The sequence below is a fragment of the Tursiops truncatus genome, chromosome 10 (genome assembly GCF_011762595.2).
Source record: "Tursiops truncatus isolate mTurTru1 chromosome 10, mTurTru1.mat.Y, whole genome shotgun sequence".
NCBI classification, from domain to species: Eukaryota; Metazoa; Chordata; class Mammalia; order Artiodactyla; family Delphinidae; genus Tursiops; species Tursiops truncatus.
The window spans coordinates 62,878,647-62,901,045 of NC_047043.1; the positions used below are offsets into that span (position 1 = coordinate 62,878,647).

Consider the following 22,399-nt stretch of genomic DNA (forward strand, 5'->3'; position numbering starts at 1 on the left):
CAAAGAGCAACAGAAATGTGGCTTGGTTTGCTAATTTCAGTCTCCATCTAAAGAAAGGAAAATAAGTGAGTTTTCAAACTAAGAAATACTGTGGATACTGTAAATTACTTTTTAACTCAAAGCCTTGGTACTCTGGATTAGTAACCAATATCAAGAACAGTTAGGTCAATAATTTGTTCTGAAGACTAGAGTGAGAACTTTGATTAATCTGAAAATCTGTTTCCATTATCTGCAAAATGAAACTGCTAGATTGACACTTTCAAGAAAGTAGAGAAAACAACAGGGGTAGGCCCTATGCAAACTCATGGAAACTATAACATTTTAGGCTAGAAGAGACCTTACTGGTACCTACTCAAACCACCTAGAATAGAGCACCAGGAGTTCAGATGGTATCATCTGTGGCATACTGGCTGACAATTTAAATTTTTACTTCATATTATCTTTATCCTATAAGAATAAACGAAAAAGACAAAATCACTGCAGCTGAAGCATAGGTTGTATAAATTTCATACAACTGATACAAAGTCGTAACTATTAGGCAAGATGACAGCAATAAATCTTTAGCTTGAATTATTCTTCAGAAATTGTTTCATGATGAATGAAAAAAATTAATGAACAACGTAAGAAACGTTGGAAATACACTACTGATAATTATATATAAAACAGTATTTTTACTGTATTTTAGTGTGAAAATTACCCTCTTATATACGAACACTTCCCGTTTGAGAAGTCAAGTACTGTTTATGAAGCTACTTTATTAAAATTCTACTCCTCTTCAAGATCAATTAAACAAAAACAGATAGAAGTCCTTATTAGCAAAAATATCATTTGTCCAATATCACAGACTGGCATAGCTAAATGACACATTATAGAGAGTATCTAACCATCTCTTATTACAGATGAGAAAACTCAGAGGTAATGAACTCAGAGCTTTTCCATGAAAACACAGCAACCAAAAGACAGCTGGAGTGGTATGTTGACATCAGATAAAACAAACTTTTAAACAAAAAATGTTACAAGAGAAAAAGGTATTATATAATGATGAAAGGGTCAACCCATTAAAAAGATATAACAATTATAAACATACATGCAACGAACAACACAGTCTCAAAATATATGAAGCAAAACCAGACAGAATTGAAAAAAGGAACACAGTCCACCCACAATGGTTGGAGATTCCAAGACATTTCAAAAAAGATGGAACAACTAGGAAAAAAGATAAAGAAGCAGACAACTTGAACAACACTACAGACCAGCCACACCAAACATACACAGAAGACACCATTCAATGATAGCAAAATACAACATGAATATTTTCACCAGGACAGACAATATGTTAAGCAACAAAACAAGTCTTAATAAAATTTAAAAAATAGAAATCACACAAATTATCTTCTGTGAATAAAATGGAATAAAACTAGAAATTAATAACAGAAGGAAATCTTAAAAATTCACAAATTGGTACAAGTAAACAACATGCTGTTTTATTTTTTTAAGAAACTATTTTCTATCAACCTCTCCATTTTAAGAGTTTGTGTTACAATAGCTTAAGACCACTGAGTGGTTTAAAAAACATACTCTTAAACAACCAATGGGTCAAAGAAGAAATCACCAGGGAAACTGCAAAATATTTTGAGAAGAACGAAAACAAAAACAAAACATATGAAGACTTACGGAATGCAGCAAAAAGAGGGATATTTATATAGCTATGAAAGTCTACGTTATCTACATTAATAAGGACGAAAGATCTCAAATCAATATCCCAATTTCCAACTTAAGGCACTATTAAAAGAAGAGCAAACTTAACCAAAAGCAAGAGAAGGAAGGAAATAATAAAGATCAGAGTGATGATAAATTAAGAGAATAGAAAAACAATACAGAGAACCACTGAAATCAAAAGTGGGTTCTCTGAAAAGATTAAATTGACAAGCCTTTTTCTAGACTGATGAAGGAAAAAAAAACTGGACCAAATTACTATTATCAGGAATGAAAATGGAAACACTACCAACCTCACAGAAATAAAAAGGAATATAGGGCCTTCCCTGGTAGCGCAGTGATTAAGAATCCACCCGCCAATGCAGGGGACACTGGTTCGAGCCCTGGTTCAGGAAGATCCCACATGCCGCAGAGCAACTAAGCCTGTGCGCCACAACTACTGACCCTGTGCTCTAGAGCCTGCGAGCCACAACTACTGAGCCCGCACACCACAACTACTGAAGCCTGCATGCCTAGAGCCCGTGCTCTGTAGCAAGAGAAGCCACCGCAATGAGAAGCCCGTGCACTGCAACGAAAAGTAGCCCCCGCTCACCACAACTAGAGAAAGCCTACGTGCTGCAACGAAAACCCAACACAACCAAAAATAAATAATTTTTTTAAAGGAATATAAAAGAACATTATGAACTTTTAAAAAAACAGCTTTACCAAGATATAATTCACCATATGATCAACCCATCAAAATGAGTACAATTCAATGAATTTTAGTATCTTTCCAGATATGTACAACAATCACCACAGTAAATTTCAGAACATTTTCATCACCTCAGAGGGAAACCTATACCCTTTAGCTATCATCCCCCTTTACCCCTGTTCCTCCCAACCCTAAGCAATCATTAATATACTTTCTGTCTCTATAGATTTACCTATTCAGGACATTTGATATAATTGGAATTACATACTATATTGTCCTTTTTACTGGCTTCTTTCACCTATCATAATGTTTACAAGGCTGCTCCATGATGTGGCATATGTTAACACTTCATTCCATTTTATGGTCAAATAATATTCCATTGTATACCACATTTTGCTTATCCATACAGTTGATGGATACCTGAGTTGTTTCTACTTAGGGTTTTATGATTTATTCTTGTGTGTGCGGTGAACAAATTTGATAATCTACAAATTCCTAGAAAAACACAAACTACCAAAACTGTTTCAAGAAGAAAAAGAATAGGGCTTCCCTGGTGGCGCAGTGGTTGAGAGTCCGCCTGCCGATGCAGGGGACACGGGTTCGTGCCCCGGTCTGGGAGGATCCCACGTGCCACGGAGTGGCTAGGCCCGTGAGCCATGGCCGCTGAGCCTGTGGTCCGCAACGGGAGAGGCCACAGCAGTGATAGGCCCACGTACCGCCAAAAAAAAAAAAAAAAGAAAAATAGACTTTCTATAGCAAGTAAACAGATTTTCTATCAGTAGTCAAAAAACATTTTAAATACAGCCACTAAACAGTATGGCGGTTCCTCAGAAAACTAAAAACAGAATTACCATATGATCCAGCAATCTCACTCCTGGGCATATATCCAGAGAAAACCGTAATTCGAAAAGGCACGTGCACCCCAACGTTCATTGCATCACTATTTACAATAGCCAAGACATGAAAACAACTTAAATGTCCACTGACAGCTGAGTGGATAAAGAAGATGTGATACATATATACAATGAAATACTACTCAGCTGTAAAAAAAAAAAGAAGTAATGCCGTTTGCAACAACATGGATGGACCTAGAGATTATCACACTAAGTGAAGTAAGTCAGAAAAAGACAAATACCATATGATATCACTTATAATGTGGAATCTAAAATATGAACAAATGAACTTTATCTATGAAACCAACAGATTCATGGACACAGGGAACACACCTGTGGTTGCCAAGGGAGAGGGAATTGGGGGAGGGATGGAGTGGGAGGTTGGGGTTAGCAGGTGTAAGTTATTATATACAGAATGGATAAACAACAGGGTCCTACTGTATGGCACAGAGAACTACGTTCAATATCCTGTGATACACCATAATGGAAAATAATATTAAAAAAATAATATATGTATAATGGAATCACTTTGCTGTACAGCAGAAAATAACACAACATTGTAAATCAACTATACTTCAATTAAAAAAAAACATTAAAAAAGAGCACAGGACTTGAAGGATTCACATACAAGTTCTATCAAACATTTAAAGAACAAACACCAATACTTCTTTAACTCTTCCAAAAGTTAGAACAATTTCTAAAGCATTCTTAGAAGTTAGTATTACCCTGATACCAAAACCAGACAAAGATATCACAAGAAATAAAAAGTACTAACCAATATCCCTTATGACTATAGATGCAAAAATCTTTAATATAATACTAGCAAACCTAATCTAATAGAATATTAAATGGATTAGTCACATTGATCAAGTGGGATTTATCGCAGAAATGCAAAGGTGGTTTAACAGGTGAGACTCAATTAATATGAAACACATAAATATTTACTTATGGAATAAAGTAAAAATACCACACAATCATCTCAATTGATACATTAAAAGCTGCTGATGAGAACTTCCCTGGTGGTTCACTGGTTAAGACTCTGCGCTTCCACTGCAAGGGGCACGGGTTCCATCCCTGGTCAGGGAACTAAGATTCCGCATACCGTGCGTGCAGCAAAAACAAAACAAACAAAAAAAACCCAGCAGCTGATGAAATCCAACATCCTTTCATGATAAAAACACTCAACAGGGGCTTCCCTGGTAGCGCAGTGGTTGAGAGTCCACCTGCCGATGCAGGGGACACGGGTTCGTGCCCTGGTCCGGGAAGAGCCCACATGCCACGGAGCGGCTAGGCCCGTGAGCCATGGCCGCTGAGCCTGCACGTCCGGAGCCTGTGCTCCGCAACGGGAGAGGCCACAACAGTGAGAGGCCCGCGTACTGCAAAAAAAAAAACCAAAAAAACACACTCAACAAAATAGAAACAGAAGGGAACTTTCGAAAGTTGATAAAAGGCGTCTATGAAAATCGAACATATAACATCATACTAACGATAAAATGCTAAAAGCTTTCTCCTTAAGATCAGAAAAACAATTTCATTTACAACATTCAAAAGAATAAAATACAAAGGAAAAGATTTAACAAAGGAAATACAAGACTAAAAACTTCAAAACATTGCTTAAAGAAATTAAAGGCCTAAAATAAATGGAATGACATCTGATGTTCATTGCTTGAAAAACTTAACACTGTTGAGATAGCAATACTCCCCAAACTGAATGCAAATAAAAAATCACAATAAGATACCACTTCACACACACACAGGCTGGGTATTTTTTTTAAAAAGGGAAGGGGAAAACAAGTGTTGGCAAGGATGTGGAGAAATCGGAACCTTCATACATTCCTAGTGGAAACAAAATGGTAAAACCACTGTGAAAACAGCTGGATAGTTCCTCAAAAAGTTAAATAAAGAATTACCACATGATCCAGTAGTTCCACTGCTACATACCCAAGAAGCAGAAAATCACCAAGTAACCTGTACATGAATGTTCATAACAGCATTATTCAAAAGTATGAAAAAGTGGAAACAATACAAATATCCATAAACTGATTAACAGATTAGTAAAATGTGGTATATCCACCCAAGTATATTATTCAGCATAGTACTGAATTACACTATACCATGGATGAACTTTGAAAACACTATGCTACCTGAAAGAAGTCAGACACAAAAGGCCACACATAGTATGATTTTCATTTATAGGAAATATCCAGAATAGGCAAATCCATAGAGACAGAAAGCGGAGTAATGGTCAACAGAGCTAAGGAGAGAAAAAATGGGAAGTGACTGCTTAATTGGTATGGGGTTTTTCTTTTGGGGTGACAAAAATGTTCTGGAATTAGATAGTGGTAATGAATGAACAATACTGTGAATTTACTAGAAGCCACTGGATTATATACATTTAAGTGATTAAAATGAAGCATTTTATATGAATTTTATTTCAATTTAAAAATCACCCAAAACAACAATAAACTTAAATCTACTCAGCAACATATAAATTAAAATAACCACAAAAGTCCTCTTTCTGAATTCTTATGTCTATACGCTCAAAACCTAGATCTAAAAACAGGCATCAGATACCTCACAACTGTGATATTATTAACAGTTATGAGGGGACTTCCCTGGTGGCACAGTGGTTAAGAATCCGTCTGCCAATGCAGGGAACGTGGGTTCGATCCCTGGTTCGGGAAAAGGTCACATGTCGTGGAGCAACTAAGCCCGTGCACCACAACTACTGAGCCTGCATTCTAGAGCCCGCAAGGCACAACTACTGAGCCCACACACAACTACTGAAGCCCGCACGCTCTAGGGCCCGCGTGCTGCAACTACTGAAGCCTGTGCACCTAGAGCCCACGCTCCGCAACAAGAGAAGCCACCGCAATGAGAAGCCCGCATGCCACAATGAAGAGTAGCCTCCACTCGCCACAACGAGAGAAAGCCTGCACGCAGCAACGAAGACCCAACACAGCCAAACATAAAACGAAAACAAAAACGGTTATCAGACAATTTTAAAAATTCTATCATAAAAGGAAGAGATAAAAAAAATACATTAATTTTTTACGATGCAAGTTTCTTTTGATCATTGTACTCACTCTTAAGTGCAAGCAGACCCAATTATTCTAGCAAGCTGATAGGAAAATACAACACCTATTATCCCTGTTCTTGGGGGCAGCAGTGACTCACCAAGCTTCTCTGGCTCATCTGGCCCTGTGCCTGCAATGCAGCTGCTCTCCAAACCATAGGAGGGATCCACTTTCCCAGAGGCTCGTGCTGCTTCTTGTACTTTTTTGACGTGAGCTTCCACCAATTCCAGTGGTACCTCCTCCCGGACTCGAGAAAACTCTTCTGTTTAAGAAGAAAAATGGAACAGTGATCTGGTTTTGCATAAATATTTGCTTCAATGTAAACTAGATAATATGACACATTAGTGTATCGTGTGTAACCTAGTGACCTTTCTGGAGACTCGATCTGATCTACCCCAGCAAATCAAGAGGGCCAAAGGAGATAAACATGTACAGTAACGAAATTCTGTGACTCTATGTTTTACCTTACATGTCACAGCATCTTACTATATAAACAGGAGATCTTTAAATTTCTATTAGTAACAATCAAAACTGCTATCCAGGGACTTCCCTGGTGGTCCAGTGGTTAAGACTCCACGCTTCCACTGCAGGGGGCCTTGGTTCGATCCCTGGTCGAGGAACTAAGATCCCGCATGCCACAAGGTGCGGCCAAAACTAAATATATTTAAAAAAAAATAAAAAATTGCTGCCCAAATTTCATCTAACTCTGCTGGCTAGATTTTAATCAAGATAACAATAAGGATAAAACAACCAGAAAATCAAGAAAGAGTTCTATGGTATGAGAAAATTCTAAGAAGAATTATTGTAATCCAAGAATGTTAAATGACTCCTTTTTGCCAATTATATAAAATTCTGAATGAATCACAAAACATACCATTAAAAACCTGTTTTGTCCCTCTAAATTCTTTTTTTTTTTTTTTTAGAAGATGTTCGGGGTAGGAGTTTATTAATTAATTAATTAATTTTTGCTGTGTTGGGTCTTTGTTTCTGTGCGAGGGCTTTCTCTAGTTGCGGCAAGCGGGGGCCACTCTTCATCACAGTGCGTGGGCCTCTCACTATCGCGGCCTCTCTTGTTGCGGAGCACAGGCTCCAGACGCGCAGGCTCAGTAGTTGTGGCTCACGGACCTAGTTGCTCCGTGGCATGTGGGATCCTCCCAGACCAGGGCTCGAATCCGTGTCCCCTGCATTAGCAGGCAGATTCTCAATCACTGCGCCACCAGGGAACCCCTGAATTCTTAATAAATGCTCTTAGTTTGAAAATTATTATATTTTAAGTGTTTTAGTTTAAAATGTTATAATACTTCAAATACAACATGGTATCTTCAAGGGGTAATATCCGATTTTTTTTTGTTATTTACATAACTGAAATGAATATAACAGCCGATAACACTTAAATCTGAGATAAAATTAGCATGAAAGGAAGTATTAAACCATTATCTGAAATTGTTACTCTGGTGAGATGGCTTAAGAAAGTTCATACCCAAAGCTGCTCTGGCTGCAGCAGATGCCACACGAGGATCCACCACAGATGCCAAAAAAGCAACAGTGCTCATGACTGGGTTTCCTGACTGACTGAAGGGGACAGGCTGGTAGGCCAGGGGCCCCAGGGAAGCATCAGAATTCTCAAGGTATGGGTCCTCAATGGGAAGCCTCAAAAAGTGGAGGATGCATTCATCCTGTGTGCGACTTCCAACGTGTTCCGACACTTTGTTCCAGTCATCCTTATACATCTCCAGAGCCTATAATGGAAAAAAACAGGAGCTTTAATATCCGGTAACAAGGAAGTATTTAATGACATCAGAAGCCTGTGACTGTTCTTTAGACAGACTTTAAAAACAGTAATGAAAATGGTTATACTGTTCATAAGAAAATAGGTAGCTATGATTGCTTTCATTATTATATTAAATTCTCAATCAGTCAAGAAAAATAAATAAAAGGCATGCATATTACAAAGGAAGAACAACTGGTTTTTATTAATACACACATGATTGCTTATATAGGAAATCCTACAGAATCTACAAAAAAAGGTATTAAACTAAAAAGTTTAGCAAGGTCATCAGTTAAAAGGATAATAGAAAAACTCAATTATATTTCCATATATACTAGCAATGAAAATTTTTTAATTGGAAAAAAGTATTTAAAATAGCACAAAAATGAAATACTTAGGAAAAAATATAATGAAGAATGTGTAAGACCAATATGCTGGAAAAAATAAAACATGCTGAGAAATCAAAGACCTAAATAAATGAAGAGATATGCTGTGTTCATTCATTAGAAGTCTCAATATTGTTAAGATGTCAATTCTCTCCAAATTGAACTACAGATTCAATGCAATCCCATTCAAACTTTTTTGTTAAAAATTACAAAACTGATGCTAAAATTCATAGAGCACACACATTTCTAGTTTAAAAATTTTTAACTTTTCAGAGAAAATGCTGAAAAACTCCAACAAAAACAAGAAAAGCAGTCTCCAAGGGGGAGGGAGATAGAACAGTATGAAGGAAGCCACAAATAGGTGGTGCTGAGAAATTCAAGGAATGAATTGGGTAAAAGAATCTCTTGGGGAGCTACTGTAGCTACCAAAGTTACTACTCTCACATGGTTCTATCTACAGCCATGACTCTCCACCAGGGGCAACTGTGTCTCCTTAGGGACAATTGGCAGTGGCTGGAGACATTCTGGGTTGACACAATTGGAGAGGTGCTACTGGCACCTAGTGGGTAGAGGCCGTGGATGCTGTTAAAAATTCTACAATGCACATAAGAGACCCCACAACAAAAAAGCTATCTGGTCCAAAATGTTAATAGTAGCGTGGCTAAAAACCCTACTGTAGAGCCTCATTTGCTAATACTGTGTTAAGATGAGTTCACCATGATGATGGTTCTCTCCGTGTTTATTGCCTCAGTGAATTCTTTTTTAATTTTTTACTTTAATTTTATTTTTTGGCCATGCCATGAGGCATGCGGGATCTTGGTTCCTTGAACAGGGATCGAATCCACACCCCCTGCACTGGAAATATGGAGTCTTAACAACTGGACTGCCAGGGAAGTCCCACCTCAGTGAATTCTTAAATCTGGACTCCAACTGCTGCTCCAGGCTTTCTTTCTCACTGGAGTGGTACAGGACTCCTCAAAAACCCAAGCCAACAAATCACCTTACTCATTAAATCCCTTGAAAAACAAGGCTAATTCTGGGTATCCTCTGGACAGTCTGTGGCTTTGGGTAGTTCTAAAAGGAATTACTTTAGAAAAAAGACGCAGATTGTAACAAAAAACAAGTATCAATCTAGCTCATGAGGGTCCCTGGGGCCCGAAACATACAACTGAGACTCGTAAGTTTCTGATTCTGGGTAGAGATTTTCTTGACATGTTCTAGCATAACCTTTTCAAACAAACTTATTTTTAAAAGTTTCTTTCTTTATTCATTTTCCTTCAGCCAGAGAAAAAAAGTTCAGGAAGGTTTTTTCCCAGAATAAAGCTAAGGAACTGTCATGCAAAATTCAAGCCAGAGCACAAGGCTGAGCAACAGTCAAGTTCTGAGCCTGGGCACTGGCATTATATAAGAGGGGCAGACTGAAGAGATGTTTTCAAAACGACATGGTGACCAACTGGCCAGGAAGGAGAAGGGTGACATATAGAGAAAAGTTATTAGGAGACATTTTACACTACAAAACACTTTCATTCCTCCTGTCATCACTGGGGTCTTCACCACTGCTTACTTGGATTCTTAGAATTGCCTGTCTCTCTACCCTTAAATTCATCCTTCTTCCTGTTGCTAGAGCGAAGTATGTTTGATACAGGACACGATCTCTCTCCTGCCTGAAACTATTTCAGTGTTCATCATTATCTTACGGAATTAAGGCCAAACATGACCAGGTATCAGCTACTTCTTCCCCCTCACCTCCGTACTCTTTAATGCTCCAAAAATACCCAGATCTCACAACACTGTTCCTAAGTACTGTGCCTATGTACAGTTTGTTCTGCACTGGAAATATCATGTACTAGAACCAACACCAGCACCCCACTCCAGGAAGCTGTCCATTATATCTCATCCACCCAGCCCAGATGCGCAGCCACTCCTCTGTACCTCTCATGCTCCAGTCATATCTCTAATTGTGTTTTAATCGGTTTCTGTCACAGACTAGACTATGAATTCCTTAACTCTAGAGACTATGGCCTAGCCATCTCAATCTACAGCATCTGCCACAGTGCCTGAAACATAGTACCCAATAAAATGTGCTCAATTTAACCACAGGTAACTGGACTAAAGAAGGAAAGGAATCTGACTTTTGCATGGCTCCAAGCATCAAAAAAACAACCTGGGGAATTCCCTGGCGGTCCAGTGGTTAGGACTCTTCACTTCCACTGCCAGGGACCCAGGTTCAATCCCTGATCGGGGAACTAAGATCCTGCAAGCCAAGCGGCAAGGCCAAAAAACCAACCAACCAAACAACCAACCAACCAAACAAAACCCCCCTGTATTTTAAAAAAAAGGCTTTCTTCAAGACAATTTTTTTTTTTTTTTACTGGAAGACATACTCATCTAAAGTGTAATTCAAAATTACACAGGAAGATAAGCAACAAAGATTTACTGTATAGAATAGGGAACTATATTTAATGTCTTGTAATAAAAATAATCTGAAAAATTATATATGTAACTGAATCACAATCACTTTGCTGTATACCTGAAACTAACACAATATTGTAAATAAGCTGTATTTCAATAAAAAATAAATAAAATTACACAGGAAAAAATATTTCCTGGGTTGCATATCAAGGCAAAGTAGGTCAAGTGCATGCACACTGTGAGAAAAATCTTTGAGGCTGCTTACTGAATACCTTCTAATGCTATTGTTTCTATAATCTGGCCAGTATAAAATGAGAAACCCATCTACGGATAAACAAATATTAATACATATCATGGATTTTCTTTGTAGGTGCAAGATTTTATGGCCATTAATTATTTAATACAAAGCATGAGAAAGCAAAGCAGGCATGAGAAAGACAAGTTAACCAGGTAGAACCAACAAGCTCACAGATTCAAGTTTTCTCAATTTCAAAGCCAGGGACAATGATAAATGACCAGGAAGAATACTGTAATCAGTTGCGGACTTAAAAGAAATCGTGAAAGCCTCTTTTTAAAAATCCCCTTAGTCACTATGGAATAGAATGGTGCTATTTCTTCTTTCTGGCACCCTGATTCTATCAATGCCATTTCAAACTGCTGTAAGGACTTCTTATACTGATGATGCATTTTGTGGCTTCTTATACTGATGATGCATTTTCAGGTGAAATACCTGAAATTCCTCACACATTTTACAAATGAAATCTTACTCAAACATGACTCCATCTTCTTGATCTTATGCATGTCTACCAATTAAAGATCTTTTTCAAACTGCATTCATTTGTCCAATGAATAGATTCCACTTTAGTTATTTGCAAAATTGAAATTATGCCCCCAATATTTGTAGGAACACAATAAACTGAACACAACCAAAAACAATAACCTGCAGCATTCCATACAATAACTGTGCTTTGATAAGAAACCATATCAAATAAAGTATTTTTAAATAAAAGTGAACTGTTGTACTGTTGGTGGGAATGTAAATTGATACAGCCACTATGGAGAACAGTATGGAAGTTCCTTAAAAAACTAAAAATAGAACTACCATACGACCCAACAATCCCACTACTGGGCATATACCCTGAGAAAACCATAATTCAAAGAGTCATGTACTATAATGTTCACTGCAGCTCTATTTACAATAGCCAGGACATGGAAGCAACCTAAGTGTCCATCAACAGATGAAAGGATAAAGAAGATGTGGCACATACATACAATGGAATATTACTCAGCCATAAAAAGAAAGGTGTGGCACAAATACACAATGGAATATTCCATACAATGGAATATTACTCAGCCATAAAAAGAAACGAAATTGAGTTATTTGTAGTGAGATGGATGGACCTAGAGTCTGTCATACAGAGTGAAGTAAGTCAGAAAGAGAAAAACAAATACCGTATGCTAACACATATATATGGAATCTAAAAAAAAAAAAAAAAAAAAGGTCATGAAGAACCTAGGGGCAAGATGGGAATAAAGACACAGACCTACTAGAGAATGGACTTGAGGATATGGGGAGGGGAAGGGTAAGCTGGGACAAAGTGAGAGAGTGGCATGGACATATATACACTACCAAACGTAAAATAGATAACTAGTGGGAAGTAGCCGCATAGCACAGGGAGATCAGCTCGGTGCTTTGTGTCCACCTAGAGGGGTGGGATAGGGAGGGTGGGAGGGAGGGAGACACAAGAGGGAAGAGATATGGGGACATACGTATATGTATAACTGATTCACTTTGTTATAAAGCAGAAACTAACACACCATTGTAAAGCAATTATACTCCAAAAAAGAAGTTAAAAAAAAAAAAAAGCGAAGCATGGGATAGGTTAAAAATAAAAAAAAGTGGTGGTCTCAAGAATAATCCTAAATATTTGGGAAGCTGCCTGTGTGATACACTTGTCCGATAAAATGGTATGATTTTGGCAAGGGTAGGGGTAGGCAGACAACAATAAACCCTAATGAATCTTCCAGATTTATCAGGGAGAAACTGACCATGTTTTTGGTTATAAATCGATTAAAAATTTTTCTTCTGACTTCATAGTCTTAAGCTATTAATTACCAATAAACTATAAAAACAGAAGGTGTTAATGGTAAACAATGCTGTTGGGAAGCCTTTTATTTCTCTTTGTGTAAGCACAGACAACACCTGTTGATTCAACAGCATGTTTAAAAGAAAAATCAACCACTGCACAGGTTCCACCTGCAGGAGAGAAAATGCACTATTGTGTGGGGATACTGTGGTTTTCTTGAATATGCTCAGGTTAAACAGTAGCTTCACCATTCTGACCTCACTCTGTATTTACTATCCACGAATCTTAATGTAGCGGAGGAGAAAATTTTGACTATCAATATGCAGCAAGGAAAAGAGCTGACTGACAGGAGCCTGTTTCAGGTAGTGTTGCACAATTTAATTTCTCCCTAGAGCCCACAGATTCTAAACAAGCAATACAAATGCATATCCCATACATTCCCCCACAAATACTGAGAACTTTAAAATTAACATCCATAGCACATATGGCTAGAGAAGACAGCGTTGAAATAAATAAAAAGGAGCTCAGAAAATAAGCTCTTTGCATATCACTGATACTCAATGGACAGATAAGAATAAATTAAAATAGTGGTAAAAACTCAGAAAGAGGGCTTCCCTGGTGGCGCAGTGGTTGAGAGTCCGCCTGCCGATGCAGGGGATGTGGGTTCGTGCCCCGGTCCGGGAAGATCCCACATGCCGCAGAGCGTCTGGGCCCATGAGCCATGGCCACTGGGCCTGCGCATCCAGAGCCTGTGCTCCACAATGGGAGAGGCCACAACAGTGAGAGGCCTGCGTACCACAAAAAAAAAAAAAAAAAAAACCTCAAAAAGAACAAATATTTTTGAATTTTGATCCAGAGAGACACAGAGAGAGAGAGACTAAGAGAATAAGGAAAAGTAGAAGAGGGGTGTAAAAAAGAAAAGGAAAGAGTTAATACACCACTAAAACTTCTTAATGAACCACAACTGTGGGAACAACTCAAAATCAAATTAAAGCAATGCAGAAACGTGAGCCATCACCAGGCCCAAAGTATCCTAATGTGTAGTCTGGATACTCATGGAGCACCAGACCCTTTCACAGGAACTGAAAGATCAAAATCATTTTCAGAATAATACTAGGACCTTACTGTCTGTTCATTACGTTGACATTTGCTCAATGGTGCAAAAGCAATTAGTATGACCCCTTAGTATGAATCAAGGCAGTGGCACCATACTGTCCTGTCATTTTATTCTTCAGTGCTGCACACTTGCAGAAGCAAAATAAGCCAACTTTACTTAAACTTTTCCTTGATGAAACAGTAAAAATTAATTTTATTGAATCTAAATATCTTAACCCATGTGTTTTTAATCTTCAGTATTATGAAATGGGAGGTACACAAGAAGACTAAATATCAACTTTCAAAGCATGACGGCTGTCTAAAAGAAAAGCACTTGTGATTGAGTTTCAAGTAGCCACTCTTTTCACTGAACATCATCACTAGAATGAATTGCTACCACACCACGGTTTTACAGACACAGATATCTGGCAGACATTTTCTCAAAAATAAACAATGATTCTCAAAAATGTCACTCCAGGGACTTCCCTTCCCTGGCAGTCCAGTTGTTAAGACTTTGCCTTCCAATGCAGGGGGCATGGGTTTGATCCCTGGTCGGGGAGCTAAGATCCCACATGCCTCGCAGCCAAAAAACCAAAACATAAAACAAAGGCAGTGTTGTAACGAATTCAATAAAGACTTAAAAAAAAAAAAAGTCACTCCAAGGAAAACTGATGGTGTTTGTTGCCAATGATTAAGTGAAAATTACAATTGTGAAAAATACTTATCTGCCATGAAAGCGTGTTCTTTTTTTTTTTATTTTTTTATTTATGACTGCGTTGGGTCTTCATTGCTACACGCGGGCTTTTCTCTGGTTGTGGCGAGCGGGGGCTACTCTTCGTTGTGGTGCGCAGCTTCTCATTGCGGTGGCTTCTCTTGTTGTGGAGCACAGGCTCTAGGCATGCAGGCTTCAGCAGTTGTGCCTCATGGGCTCTAGAGCACAGGCTCAGTAGTTGTGGCACACGGACTTAGTTGCTCCGCGGCATTGTGGGATCTTCCCAGACCAGGGCTCGAACCCATTTCTCCTGCATTGGCAGGCAGATTCTTAACCACTGCGCCACTAGAGAAGTCCCGCTTGTTCTACTTTTTAAAAGACTTTTCTAATGAGATTGGTCACAGTATTATCAAATTAGATTTTTTTCATATTGTATCATGAACTGCATCAACATTTGGAAGATCTGCATAATTCAGTAAACCAATATTTTCCAATTTATCAATGAAAGACATTATGCAATCATACATGGATAAAAGATCCATTACTAGGGCAAGAGAGACCAATGGATTCCATGCTGCAACTAAGCTTTAAGAAACTATCAGTGGTCAAGTTTTAATGTAACACAAGCATAACTCAGAGATACTGCGGGTTCAGTTCTGGACCACTGAGATAAAGCGAATACTGCAATAAAGCAAGTCACATGGATATTTTGGTTTTCCAGCACATATAAAAGTTATGTTTACACTATACTGTTGTCTACTAAGTGTGCAATAGTATTATATATCTTAAAAAGAACACTGGGGGCTTCCCTGGTGGCACAGTGGTTGAGAGTACGCCTGCCGATGCAGGGGACACGGGTTCGTGCCCCGGTCCGGGAGGATGTCACATGCCGCAGAGCGGCTGGGCCCGTGAGCCATGGCTGCTGAGCCTGCGCGTCCGGAGCCTGTGCTCCGCAACGGGAGAGGCCACAACAGTGAGAGGCCCGCGTACCGCAAACGAGAAAAAAAAAAAGAACACTGTACCTTAATTTTAAAATACTTTGTTGCTAAAAAATGCTAACCATCACCTGAGCCTTCAGTGTGTAATCTTTTTGCAAGAGTAACATTCAAGACCACTGATCACAGATCACTGTAACAAATATAATAACAATAAGAAAGTCTGAAATATTGTGAGGATTACCAAAATGTGACACAGAGACACAAGGTGAGCAAATACTGTTGGAAAAATGGCACCAACCAACTTGCTTAATGCAGGGTTTCCACAAACCTTCAATTTGTTTTTTTTAAAAAAAAAAAGGAGGGACATGTCTATCACAGAAGAATATTCATAATTACCTGAAAAGGCCATTAAGATACTTCTCCTGCTTCCAACTACATATCCAGGTGATACCAGACTTTCCTAATATACTTAAACTAAAACAACATACCTGGTAGAAAAGCAAATATGAAAATCCAGCTGTATTCTAGTAAGCCAAACATTACAGATTTGTTAAAATATATAAATGCTACACTTCTCACTAATATCTTTTTTCAAAAGATATTTTTCATAAAAATGTTAATTATGTTAACTCAAAAGGGGTTCACTGTTATTTTAAGTGAATTAAATATTCTTCTCAGTTTTAATTTTTAGTTTAAAAAATACTGATTAAAAATATATATATACTGATAAAGTCACATAAATTAAAACTCTCTGGAGTCCTCAATAAAAATTTTGAGAGTACAAGTGCTTCTTGAGCCCAGAAAGTTTGAGAACTGCTGCCCTAGCCTAATCTTTTATTTGATACTTGATTTCTGAATTGCATATTTTATACGATATACAAGTTTCGATCAGATGCAGTACTCCAGTGAAAGGGAGTGCTCTTCCTCCATAAATTCACTGCTCTAATGTTAGTTATAATTGGTGTAGATGCTGCCAGTAATTACCAGGAGCAATCATCAACTTCTTCCAGGTTGAACCCACTATTGAAACTAGAAAGCCATGTATTTGTTTTCCCAGGATCACACGCAGTACTAGGTGTTTATGAGACCCATTTGATCAGTGAGATAGAAAGGAAACACTGATGAGGGGCTTCTGGGAAAGCTTTTCCTCACAAGAGCCCAGGAAGAGAAGTCCCCAGGTACCTTTTCCAATTCTCTTTCTGTTTTAAATAGGGATGAGAAGTCTGGAACTACCAGTCTTCCTGTGACCAGAACACAAAGAGACAGAATGTGGACAGCTACGGAAGGCAGAACAAAACAACAGAAAAACTAGGGACCTGATGATATAATTGAACAGTGGAAAGAATCTTGGAATTGCCAATCTGAAGAAATCTAGTTGAACAAAAAACCAAAGTTCTTTTGGTTTAATGTATTGCTCGTCAGATTTTCTGTTCCATGTAGGCAAAAGCATTCCTAACATATTTAACAATAAACTTCCTCATTTGGTCCTAATTCAGCTCCCACACATACTATCCACAAATACTAAGTAGTGTCATGAAGTCTCCATTTTACCCCAACAATTGTTGTTCTACAACTAAAGACAAATAGTCCTTCTTCGGAACTGGTTGATAAATATGAAACCAAATACTCTCTTTTTCCTACCCTTCAGAGTAGAAATAATTCTGAGATCTAGTTCTGTAAGAATTTGCAAGAATCTCTAAAGACAACGAAATTAAAAAAGCATTCAATATGCTGACTGACAGAGACACGATGCATAATCATGGGCTTATCACAGTCTTCTGCTTTCATAATCAAGATAATTTTTTCAATGGCAGGTATCTTCATCCACTTTTCAGAAATCCTTTTGGAAAATACGGAGGTTGTACACTCAATTGCATACAAGCACTAGGGAACTAATCTACAATGACTGAGGAGGGCTAAGTTAAGAAAATTTGGACTATGAAGAAATGCCCCATTTCAAAGGAACATCTGCTACCCAAGGCCAGCCAGCTAATTATTGCTATCTGAGAATAAGGGCCCGGAGTTGCCAGATCTTCTAATTTTGGAGGAAGAGTTAGATGTCTAGATTGCTTTGGAAAATCTGCAATATTTAATTGTTGGCAACAGATTTAAAACAAAAAGAACCCAACCTGAGCCAAAATAATACATATCCAGGCTTGATCTCCCCTACTGACAGCTAGCACATCAACTCCAGTGTGATATTTAAACTGCAACAGCCCAAGAAAATGCTATTAAAACTCATTACATGGATTGAAAATTTTCAGGATAAATTCCAAAGGTATATTTAAAATGCTAGTCACAGAAAGTTAGCACCCATCTCATATGAATAAAGGGGCTTCATCACTAATCTGCTTACCTCCAGCAGTAGAAGTGTCTCCTGTTCAGTCCATTCTCTTCCAGCACTAGCACCTTTACTCTAAAGATAAAAATTCAGAAATTATTTACTCATTCCTAAAGGTTGAATGGAGCTCATCAGGATTCCCTTCTAAGTTCTGCAGACCGTTTTCTGCAATCCACCAAAGTCAGTCCCTGAGTAACAAGAATAAAACACATAAGGAACCAAAACTCCCAACAGAAAGGCTGGCTTATTTCAAAGATTTCTTGCTATCTACCAAGGAGTCATGGACTACTTAGACATTAGACATGGATTACTTAGACCCCTTATTTCTATTATTTATAAGAAAACCAAGTCTGTGTTGTGTAAAACCAAATCAACTGACTCATACTTCTTGATTTGCAGATTCTACTCCATTCATGAAGAGGACTGGCTGTGTAGTATACTTGATATTATTCTTTAGCCGCATATGTTACTAATTCAAAATACACATTCTAACATATTATCCCTTCTCTGAAAATTCTACTTTGGGAGATTACAATTTAAGAAATGAAAACTTCTATAGTCCATGATTCCTTTGTGTCAATAAAGTTTCTCAGTTCATTTGACTCAACCTTTCTGCACGACTGTGCTATACACTGCAGGTAAAAATTATGATTTATTAGGTCTCCATAATATTCAATCCATATCATTATGAAATATTTGTTCATTTGCAAAAAATGTACTAAAAATAACTAGTCTTGGGCTTCCCTGGTGGCGCAGTGGTTGAGAGTCCGCCTGCCGATGCAGGGGACACGGGTTCATGCCCTGGTCCGGGAAGATCCCACATGCCGCAGAGCGACTGGGCCCATAAGCCATGGCCGCTGAGCCTGTGCGTCCAAAGCCTGTGCTCCGCAACGGGAGAGGCCACAACAGTGAGAGGCCCGCGTACCACAAAATAAATAAATAAATAAATAAATAAATAAAAATAACTAGTCTTTAAATACAGAATAAGAAGAGGAATCTAAGAATTGCAGGATTAAAAGTCTAAAGTATGCCTTTGTGAGGAAGAAAAGATGTACGTAGCTTTAACTCCCAATACACTGCTCAGACTCCTTGAGGATTACTTTAAGAGAACCAAAGGCTACTCTTTTTTATTTTGTTTTTGGCAGCATGTGGGATCTTAGTTCCCTGACCAGGAACCCAGGCCCTTGGCAGTGAGAGCTAACCACTGGACCGCCAGGGAATTCCCCCAAAGGCTACTCTTAATGAACAAACATCAGAAGTGACCATCAATCAGATATGGAGCCCTGAGTGGAACAACATTCATCAATATTTCATCTAATTTCTGAAAAAGAAGACCCAAATATAGGGCAGATCTGTATAACCTAGACATGAATGGCATTTACTGGGTAGGTCCACAGCAACCATTTCCCCACTTCTCATCCACAAAGCATAGAAAGGATTTTCCCCATTCCTACTGGCTTAAGTCAGTTAATGTTTCTCCTCTTGATTACAACTTGAGTAACTTCATCAGGGCCAGGGTTTCTACATGATTTTAGAATTTCTTTCTTTTGTATTTATTGAGGTAAAATATATGTATAACAAAATACACAAATCTTATGTGTACAGTGTGACTACAATTCTACTTATAATACCCATGTAACAACACTCAAATCAATACTGAAAAGCACCCCCCCTTAACCTCCAGTTGTTAACAAACCACAAAAGTATTGATACACACTATTCTGAATTCTACAATCGTAGGCTAGTTTCTGTGGATCTGAATTTTATAATAACAAAACCATTCAGTATGTAGTTTATGGGTCTGGTTTCTTGTCCAATATTATGGTAAGCAGATTCAACCTCACTGTTATATGAAGAAGTGAAACATTTCATCTCTGTATAGCATTATATTGTTTGAATAAACCACAATTTACCCATTATATTATTTACAGTTTTTGACTATCCTGGATAAGGCTGCTATGGATGTTCTCGCACATTCTTTTATAAACCCATTTATCTGGTCTATATAGCCAGAAGTTGGATAATTGGGTACATACATGTTTAGCTATAATCGTGTTCTCTACACTTTTACTTTCTGGAAGAACTTATGTAGATTGGTATTATTTCTTCCTTATGTGCCTGGTACAAATTCATCAGCAGAATCATCTGGGCATAGAGTTTTGTTTTTAGGAAGACGTTTAACTACATATAGATATTGTATAACAGTGTATAAATTATACACTTGAATAAGGTGGTTCAAGTATATAATTTCTAGTGGCTGCTCTAAAAAATTATCACAAACTTGGTGGCTTAAAATAACAAAAATTTATCCTCTCACAGCTCAGGAGGATAGAAGTTCAAAATCATTATGACTGAACCAAAATCAAGGTGTTAGCAAGGCAATGCTCCCTCTGGAAGCTCTAGGGGAGAATAAATTCTTTGTCTTTCCTTCTTCTGGTGGCTGCCCCAGAATTCTTTGGTTTGTAGCCACCTCATTCCAGTATCTGCATCCAAGATCACATAGATTTTACAGCCTCCTCCTGTATGTAAAATCTCTATACTTTTCTCTTATAAGGACAAACGTGATGGTACTCAGAGCCCACCAGAATAATACGGGATTATCTCATCTTAAAAATCTTAACTTAATCACATCTGCAAAGGATCTTTTTCCATATAAGGTAATATTTACAAGTTACAGATATGAGGACCTGATTTCTTTGGAGGACATTATTTTTAACCTAATATGTCAAGTTATCTCTATCCTGGGAAGACTTTTATATCTTCGTTTTTCAAAAAAATATATTTATTTATTTGGTTACACTGGGTCTTGGTTGTGGCAGGTGGGCTCCTTAGTAGTGGCTTGCAGGCTCCTAAGTTGCAGCATGCAGGCTCCTTAGTTGTGGCATGCGAACTCTTGGCTGCAGCATGCATGTGTGATCTAGTTCCCTGACCAGGGATTGAAGGTGGGCCCCCTGCATTGGGAACACAGAGTCTTAACCACTGCACCACCAGGGAAGTCCCAACTTTTATATTTTGTTGCTTTCAAGGGATTTGCCCATTTCATCAAAGTGTCAAATATATTACCACGAAGTTGTTAAGCATATTCTTTATTGCCTTTATATATAAGTAGAATCAACAGTGATGTACTCTTTCATTCCTGATCAGAGATTTGTGTTTTCTCTTTTCTTCTTGATCACTCTTGGCTAGAGGTTTATCAAATTTATCGATCTCTTCAAATAACCATCTTCTTATTTTATTAATCTTCTCTATTGTTTTCCTATTTTTGGTTTCTAGTTTAATTTTGCTGTGGTGAATCAACCACATTCATTCCATATGTATAAAATCATACAACCACACTGTATAATTTCAATCATTTAAAACTTATGATACTAATTTTATTGCTCAGAATTGTGTACATTTTGTTGAGTATTCCCCGTGAATTTTATTATTATTATTATTATTATTTTTTTTTTACTTTTTGGCTGCACTGCGTGGCATGTGGGATCTTAGTTCCCTGACCAGGGATCGAACCCACGCCCCCTCCAGTGGAAGCATGGAGTCTTAACCACTGAACCACCAGGGAAGTCCCCCCAAGAACTTTAAAACAATGTGTTTCTGCTATTTTGCAGAATCTTCTATGAATACCAATAGACCTTATTGGTTGATAGTGGTGATGTAGGTCTTTTATACTCTTGCTGACTTTCTATTTGTTCTATCAATTACCGAGAAAGGATCGTTGAAATCTCCAACTATACTTGAGTGTCTGACTATTACTCCTTTCTGTTCTGTCAGTTTTTGCTTTATATGTACTTTGAAGGTCTTTAATTAGGTACATATGTATTTAGGATGATTGCGTCCTCTTGATTAATCAATCCCCTTATCATTATGAAACACCTCTACTTCTGGTAAAATAAGCTGTTCTGATGTCTACTCTTTTATAAATATTAATATGGTGATTCTGGCTTCCTTTTGTTTAGAAGGTATGTCTTTTCCCACTCATTTTCTTTTAGTCTGTGTCTTTGTATTTAAAGTGGGTTTCTTGTAGACAATACATGTTTGTCCTTGATTTTTTTAAACCAATTTGACAATCTCTGCTGCTAAATTGGAATATTAAAACCATTAATGTTCAATTCTATACTACTATCCCTATGGTCAGATGTAAATCTTCCATCTTGCTATTTTCTATTCTTTCCATCTGTTCCTTGTTTCCTTCCCTCTTGTGGAGTAACATTTTTGTGAAGTATTATTGTTTTTATTCCATTATTGGCTTATTAGTTATGCATCTTTAAATAGTTAATCTAAGA

At 37.8% G+C, this 22,399-nt stretch overlaps 1 protein-coding gene across 4 annotated transcripts in view; it reads right to left on the reverse strand.

Moving 5' to 3' along the window:
* Positions 1–22,399, reverse strand: part of SMARCC1 (SWI/SNF related BAF chromatin remodeling complex subunit C1) — a 181,464-nt gene that overhangs the window by 61,471 nt on the left and 97,594 nt on the right. For all 4 annotated transcript variants that reach the window (XM_073811103.1, XM_073811102.1, XM_019946825.2 and 1 more), the window contains 3 exons: positions 18,132–18,191; positions 7,858–8,116; positions 6,478–6,639 (listed from right to left, as the gene is read on the reverse strand). In XM_073811103.1, coding sequence (XP_073667204.1) covers positions 6,478–6,639; positions 7,858–8,116; positions 18,132–18,191 — 481 coding nt within the window. The remainder of the gene's footprint in view (positions 1–6,477; positions 6,640–7,857; positions 8,117–18,131; positions 18,192–22,399) is intronic.